The sequence below is a fragment of the Filicampus tigris genome, chromosome 2 (genome assembly GCF_054856515.1).
Source record: "Filicampus tigris isolate MCC_2025a chromosome 2, RoL_Ftig_1.0, whole genome shotgun sequence".
Taxonomy (NCBI): domain Eukaryota; kingdom Metazoa; phylum Chordata; class Actinopteri; order Syngnathiformes; family Syngnathidae; genus Filicampus; species Filicampus tigris.
Window position 1 is genome coordinate 16,762,484 of NC_141218.1, and position 6,906 is coordinate 16,769,389.

Sequence of the window (6,906 nt, forward strand, 5' to 3'; positions counted from 1 at the left end):
GATTGGTCGTGGGCAGCCCATCCATCCATTATCTATACCGCTTATCCTCACAAGGGTCGCGGGGAGTGCTGGAGCCTATCCCAGCAGTCTTCGGGCAGTAGGCAGGGAACACCCAGAATCGGTTGCCAGCCAATCGCAGGACACACAGAGGCAAACAAACAACCGCACTCACAATCTCACCTAGGGGCAATTTAGAGTGTCCAATCAACTTACCATCCATGTTTTTTTTGGAATGTGGGAGGAAAACGGAGTTGCCGGAGAAAACCCATGCAGGCAAGGGGACAACATGCAAACTCCACACAGGGAGGCTGGAGCCGGGATTCAACCCACGACCTTTGAACTGTGAGGTGGACGTGCTAACCAGTCGACCACCGTGCCGGGGGGCAGCCCATGTGTAAGCAAATACATTATATTTTTTTATTATACTAAATGATTCAAATAAAGAGATTATTGCTTACTTATCAAACAGTATCGTAAGTGCTGCACGATACCAGTCTCACTTCTGCAAATATTGGTACTGTTGTCATGTATATGATGCTTTTTAGTATTTTTATTTTATTTTATTTTACTTTTTTTTTTTTTTTTAACTTGGTCTGTGTATATATTTGTATATGTTTGTTTATATTGTGTATCTGTTTGTTTGTGTCTGGTCTCTGAGTCTGTAATAAAGCAACTTCAATTCATATTTTGTGGCCTGGTATATTGGCAGAGTTGTTTTGAGCGCTACAAAATACCACAGTCTTTTTCTACCCTCAAGTGGTTCAATGAAGATATTGCAGGTTGACATTGACCGGATATGACGTCACGGTATGACCTTTCATTGGTCCGTGTGCCGTGGCTTTTGACAGCATTTGTCCCACGGATAACTAAAACCTGGTGGAAAAATGAGAATACTCGTCCTATGAAGATTTTTGCCGTACAGGTTGTTTTCTCCTCTGGAATTATTATCAATCTTTTCCTGATTATGAGACAGCACGTAGTTGTCGAGCCGTTCATTCATAATTTTCTGTATGCTAGGCTAGCGCGTGCTAACTGTGCTAGTAGAACAGTGCGGACGTGACACATGACAGCTACGATGGTAGACATAATTTTACCTTATTAATTGTATAGCCATTCTCATGTGGGTAAGCGGGCGTTTCAACTCCTACTCTTAAATGTACTGTACTCCCTTGAAATTAAAATGTTTTGGTTGCAAAGCGAGTGGGCAAGTTGTAGCGTCACAGCCATTTAACCCTTATTCTCCAATCGGCCATATTTCCTCTTTTTGTTGGAACAGTTTAATTTCTTTCAACCCACCTCCCGTTTTGGCTCCACAGGTTGTTTCCATACCAACCGCAGGGAACAATGGTCAAGTATTTCTGCTGCGCAGGTTTGCTGAAAAGCTCATGGGACCAAGTTTGCGTTGCTTTCTGGCAACGGTATCCAAATCCCTACAGGTGAGGTCAAAGTCAACACTGACGATGACATTCTTCAACACAACTTTTGATTTTTGGTTTATTTCCCTTCAGTGAAGTGCCCCTCCCGCCCCCCCACAAAAACATTCCACCGAAATAGAATAAAATATATTTTCTTTACATATGATGTGAAACTAAGTTCTTCTGCTTGTCAAAACATTTTATATATATATATATATATATATATATATATATATATATATATATATATATATATATTTATTTATTTATTTATTTTTTCCCCCAAGTACCAGTACTCAGTATCGTCGAGTACTCTAATGTAAGAAGTACTTGTACTCTCACTTGGCCTAAAAAAAAAGTGGTATCAGTGCATCAGTACCATCCATCCATGGTCCAACAGGACCACACTGCACTGGTTGCCAGCCAATCGCTGGTTATCTTGAATATTAACCCAAATAGTCTGACCCATGTTGTTGTTTTTGTTTGCCTTTCAGTAACCATGTTCTGACTGAAGACATCATTTTCCGAGAGGTGACTCCAGGCAATTGCCTCATTTCCAGACGTCTTTTGACCAAAACAAGTCGTGCTCCACGCTGGATGGAGCGCTATCTTCCAAAGCACATGGCTAGCTGTGCGTACATCGTGGAGGACTCCATTGTGGACCCTCAGAAAAGAATGATGACCACGCTAACATGGAACATCAGCCACGCTCGTCTCATGGTACGACACGACAATCACGGAATTGGCACACTTAATCAATTAATTAAACGCATGTTTGGATAGATTTCAATGTAGGGTCTGACCGATTAATCGGCTGGCCAATTTCTGTTTAAAAATTGCTAAAAAAATTAGCCTTTTTTTTTTGCCATTTTTTAATGCATTAACACATTACAATTAGGGGTGTAACGATACACGTGGGTGTATTAATACCTTTCGGTATGTCACGTTCGGTTTGGTCCACTTGCATTCGGTTCGGTCACCTTATTAGCACGATCTTACGCACGGGCACTATTGACTGCATGCGGGAGAGGAGAGTGGCGGCACAACAGTGAGAGCAAGAAAAGAGCCAGAGCTCGAAGGTCCCCCCGTACACTGCGGTCTCCTGTTTGGGGAACATTCTGGCTGTCCTGTTAAAATCGCCGATGGGCAAAGGTACGTGGTTATGTCCGAAAGTTCTGTGCCGACATTGCTACAGGAGATGGGCGGCAGGTAGCACGTCTAACATGCACGACATCATCCGACTGTGAATGTTTCTTAGACGAGGGAGCAAAACGTCAAACTTAAATAGTGAGATTTATCATATTGTAGCATCTTCCAGGAACACGCGGTCAGACGTAGTTTAATTATCACGTTTTTATTAATCCGAGTACAACTGCTTGCGCTCTTCTTTCTCCACTGCTCCACTCGCTTGCCGTACGATGCATTCATGAACCTCGGAAACATCACAATCAGCAACACACAAATCTGACCACAAAACAAATAACCCAATTCGTTACAATATGCTGTTGAACATTCAAGGATTTCAATGCCTAAAAAGTGTATACAATTTCATAAAGACTTTTTAAAGTTACTGTAATTTTTTATCATAAAAATGGTTTTAATATAGTTAGCAATAATTGTAACTGTTATTGTATGTTTTTTTTTTCCATCACAAAAAGTGTATATGTGTTGTAATGACAACTTGGCATTAACTTGAATACTTAGATGTGTCATAGGCTGTTGCTGCTGAGTTTTTAAAGATTTCAGTGTCTTAATAATTTAGAAAATTAAGAGATCTTTATTGTTAGTGTATTTTTTATTCTGGTGTAATTTCTTGGAATATCACCCGAATGGTTTGCTTTTATTTATTTCTTGGAAACAAAGTACACTTTACTTGTCATATTTTCAAAATAAACATATTAAAAAAAAATAATAATTTTTTAAAAATCTGTTTTTTACCGAAAATATACCGAACCAAAGTTTCCAAAAAAACGAACCGAAACGTGATTTAGCGTACTGTTACACCCCTAATTACAATATAAGGCAAATATAATGACATTCAAACCCCCCCACCCAAAAAAGTACTTAATACAAATACGAGGTAATGTAAAACAGTCAAATGCTCTGCCTGTAATTCATATCTTTTTTGTTGTAAGCGTTAAAGGGACCAAAACATAAGTTGTTTTATTCATTAGATATTTTTTTAATGAATTACCCGATTTATCAGTTATTGGAATTTGATTCTGACAGATATCAGAATTGGCATTGCCTCCCCAAAACATCCATATTGGTCGGGCCCTATTTCTTTTTGTGAAAAGCATTTTGTCTTGCCACACTACCTCATAGCTGAGGCCTGTGGTGATCACTACTTGCAAAATCTGAAAAAAAAAAAAAAGACCTTCTTTCACGTGGTCATTATGTGGTGATGTAACGGATTTCGAGGGGGTTATAATGTAATCCGAGGCTGTAACAACAAAAGGTGGGGAAAAGCACTGTCAATGCGTTTGGGATACATTGCATGATAAATAAGGATCAATTTTGTTACATGTAGGACACAGCCAGTACTTGCTAGAAATCGCTGCAGCTCCTGTGATGTTGCTGTAAGCCTCTTGCTAGTCTCCTTGACCGGTTTTCTTCATCAGCTTTGTTTCCAGACTATTTGATGTCCACTGTAAATGACCTCGTGTTGCCTATGCTCGTCCCCCTTTTGCCCCCAGTCTGTGAAAGAGCGATGCGAATACCGAATGAACCCTGAGAATGGCAGCTGGACGGAGATAAATAGAGAGGCTTGGATCTCTTCCAACGTGTATGGACTCTCGAGGGCTGTTCAGGTCAGTAAAGCAAACCATACCAAGCAATACACAAGAGAACAAGTTGTGTCGCTGGTATGCAGTTTCATAATAAATGGCTGTATAATATCGTGTGATGGAGTATGCCAAGATTTGAATGTCTAAAATGAAGCCGTCTGCTCTGAGTTCAATGTTTGCTTGTCTCTTTGCAGGAATTCGGTCTTGCAAGGTTTAAGAAGAGTGTTACTAAGACCATGAAGGGTTTTGAATATGTGCTGGCCAAAATGCAAGGTATGAAGCACATTTAATGAGCTGCTCCAACTTGATAGTGATTCATTGAGGAAAGATGAAGAAAAGGATACTCGCAGTACACAATTTGTTCATAACGCTTCAGTTAAGTGGTACTATTTAGTGCTGAGGTCAAAATGCGTTTCTGTTGGTTGGCTGCGTGTCAGTGATAGTATTGTTTCTGTGGGTAGTGCATGTAAAACATTTGCACAAAGCGTGAGTTGTGGAACGGTGCTCCAAAGTGGGGCATTTTGATATGGGGAATTTAAATCGTTTCTGTTGAGTACAGGTTGACAACCTACTTACTGGTGCATCTGAGTAAACTAAAATACCACAGAAAAGCTGATTTATTTCAACTCCAAAAGTAAAATTCATATTAGACAGATTCATTCAATGTATTAGAAAACTGCTTTATAGAAGGCTGTTTCTTTCCTAATTTATATATTAGGTCATTTTGGTTTCCTGTATTTTTATGCATCGTCATCCGTGGAGGGCTCCCAATTTGAGCGAGGGGACGCATTGCGACATCAAGCACACACGTCATGCGTGAACACTCCGACATGCACTTGACATGTCATTCAAATATCCGTCAGCACAAACAAATTCATGTTTGGAGTAACTGAGGTCGTATCTGGAACGCTGCAGTTGTTTATTCCTGATTGGGACTTAAATGCTCCGCTACAGTTTTATTACCAGTACAATTTGGTACAGCCGAGGGCCGGTGGTTGGCAACCATTAATGTACAGAATATAAGTGTTGCAAAATACGCTATCTGGTAGATATTAAACTGATTAAATAAAATATATGGTTTGTTGACAGAAATGGGGAGGGGGGGCCTTCACAAGTGTCCCCAATATGTTTGGAGCCCCCAGAAAGTATTCCCACTGTACCTTCTCTCTTCTGCATTGTTGTGTAGGTGAAACGCCGTCAAGGAGTTTGGCAGAAGCGGCAACAGAGCGTGCGAGAGAAACAGCGCTGGCAGCAAAAGAGAAAGCTAAAGACTTGGCCTCACAGGCTCAGAAGAAACAATACGTCTGATGATTCCTTCACCTCGGATTTCGTGGACACTTTTGTCTTTAAACCCTCCTCAGTGAAGCAATGCATTTTGCGGAGACTGACTGATCTGACTAGATGCCTCTGTGAGGAAGCAACCTGCTGATGTGGCGAGTGGACCACGCGAAAGCCCGAGCAGACTCGTCCAGCTCACGCCTACCTGCGGCAGTCATCCTGATCATGTTCCCCTCCACATTGGCTCATAGGTGCTGTAATGTGATAGAAAACTGTTCCTGGCGCCTTCATGTTTGCCTTTACTCTTTTGTATTTTGCAGCTTGCTTTGGTCGACATTTCATAATTCATTGTTTGATGCTGCTTTATCATGGTTGGATTTATACCTCTTGTGTTTTTTTTTCTTAATTAAATTAGCTGAACAGCTAGAAGATCCATTCTGCAAAAATTGTAACGGCGCTTAGTGATTTAACAATCGAAATATTGACACAGAATTGAACACTCGAAAGGAAATTGTTAATAAAACCAAAAATGAAGACTACAATGTGCTCAGTAAAAACAATGGAATCTGTGACAATAAATGAATACCATGTTTTTACCTATGCGTTCTATTGTGTTGAATAAATAAAGTCAAACTTTTAAATATAGAAAATATTTTATTCATAAAAAGCTTACACCATTACAAAAAAATTGCTACATAATATTACTGGGCGGAGAGTCTGAATGCATACATAAAACAGCATTAAAAAGGTAATAAGGCATTTTGCATATACAAAAGGTGAGGGCAAAATGTGCCTTCAGTTATTAAATATAGAGCAATTTAATACATGTAATACAGCAAAATAATTACCGAGAGTTGTTAATAGTGATCAAGAAGAAAACCATGGCTGTGCAAGAATTGATGCTTTCCACCCACCAGGCATCAAAACGCTCACACGTCATAACAGACTAGAGTGTGCAAATACACCAAAAGAATCTCAGGCACAGTCACGTAATTGTGCAATAACGACCACCAAATTATTCTATTACCTAGAGCTGGGCAATTCGCCAAGCCGATGGACCGATCCATCTATTCGCCTAAGACGGACGCCCATTTTGCTGGTGATAAACGGGGAAACAAACAAAAAAAAAGACGGATAAAGCATAAGTGGAAGTGGATTTGCGCCCATCTATGTAATTGTCTATAACCTGACATTGATGATTATTGATTCATATGATGCAGGTAAGTTTGTTGCTTGATTCATGTATTTTTACATCAGGCATGGTTTTGGTCAGCTAGTGGGTCCTAATAGCGTGCTGCGCTAGTGCTATTGACGTCACATCATGAACCAGAAGAGGTTCAAGTGGGGTGTGGTAGTGGACGTTGGGTCAAAATTGGCAGATGGAAGCGCAAACGGAAGTGTGTTTAAAATGATAGACGGTGGGAGCG

At 40.2% G+C, this 6,906-nt stretch overlaps 2 protein-coding genes across 2 annotated transcripts in view; one reads left to right on the forward strand and one right to left on the reverse strand.

Moving 5' to 3' along the window:
* Positions 1 to 772: 772 nt before the first annotated feature.
* On the forward strand, positions 773 to 6,075 carry prelid1a (PRELI domain containing 1a). Its single transcript, XM_086013942.1, has 6 exons — positions 773 to 922; positions 1,317 to 1,436; positions 1,910 to 2,135; positions 4,112 to 4,225; positions 4,396 to 4,474; positions 5,388 to 6,075. Exons 2-6 carry the CDS (start codon positions 1,345 to 1,347, stop codon positions 5,507 to 5,509), a joined length of 633 nt encoding a protein of 210 aa, XP_085870068.1. The 5' UTR covers positions 773 to 922; positions 1,317 to 1,344; the 3' UTR covers positions 5,510 to 6,075.
* A 38-nt stretch (positions 6,076 to 6,113) lies between these two features.
* mxd3 (MAX dimerization protein 3) overlaps positions 6,114 to 6,906 on the reverse strand; it is a 7,804-nt gene continuing 7,011 nt past the window's right edge. Inside the window, exon 6 of the mRNA XM_086013957.1 lies at positions 6,114 to 6,906. This exon is cut by the window's right edge and continues 808 nt beyond it. The gene's annotated coding sequence lies outside the window, so the exon portion shown is untranslated.

What these genes read in the sequence shown, in the direction of transcription:
- prelid1a (XM_086013942.1), top strand. Translation starts at nt 1,345, where the DNA reads ATGGTCAAGTATTTCTGCTGCGCAGGTTTGCTGAAAAGCTCATGGGAC. An exon ending in CGGTATCCAAATCCCTACAG is followed by an intron (nt 1,437 to 1,909) that starts GTGAGGTCAAAG and finishes TTTGCCTTTCAG; the next exon opens with TAACCATGTTCTGACTGAAG. An exon ending in GACTCTCGAGGGCTGTTCAG is followed by an intron (nt 4,226 to 4,395) that starts GTCAGTAAAGCA and finishes GTCTCTTTGCAG; the next exon opens with GAATTCGGTCTTGCAAGGTT.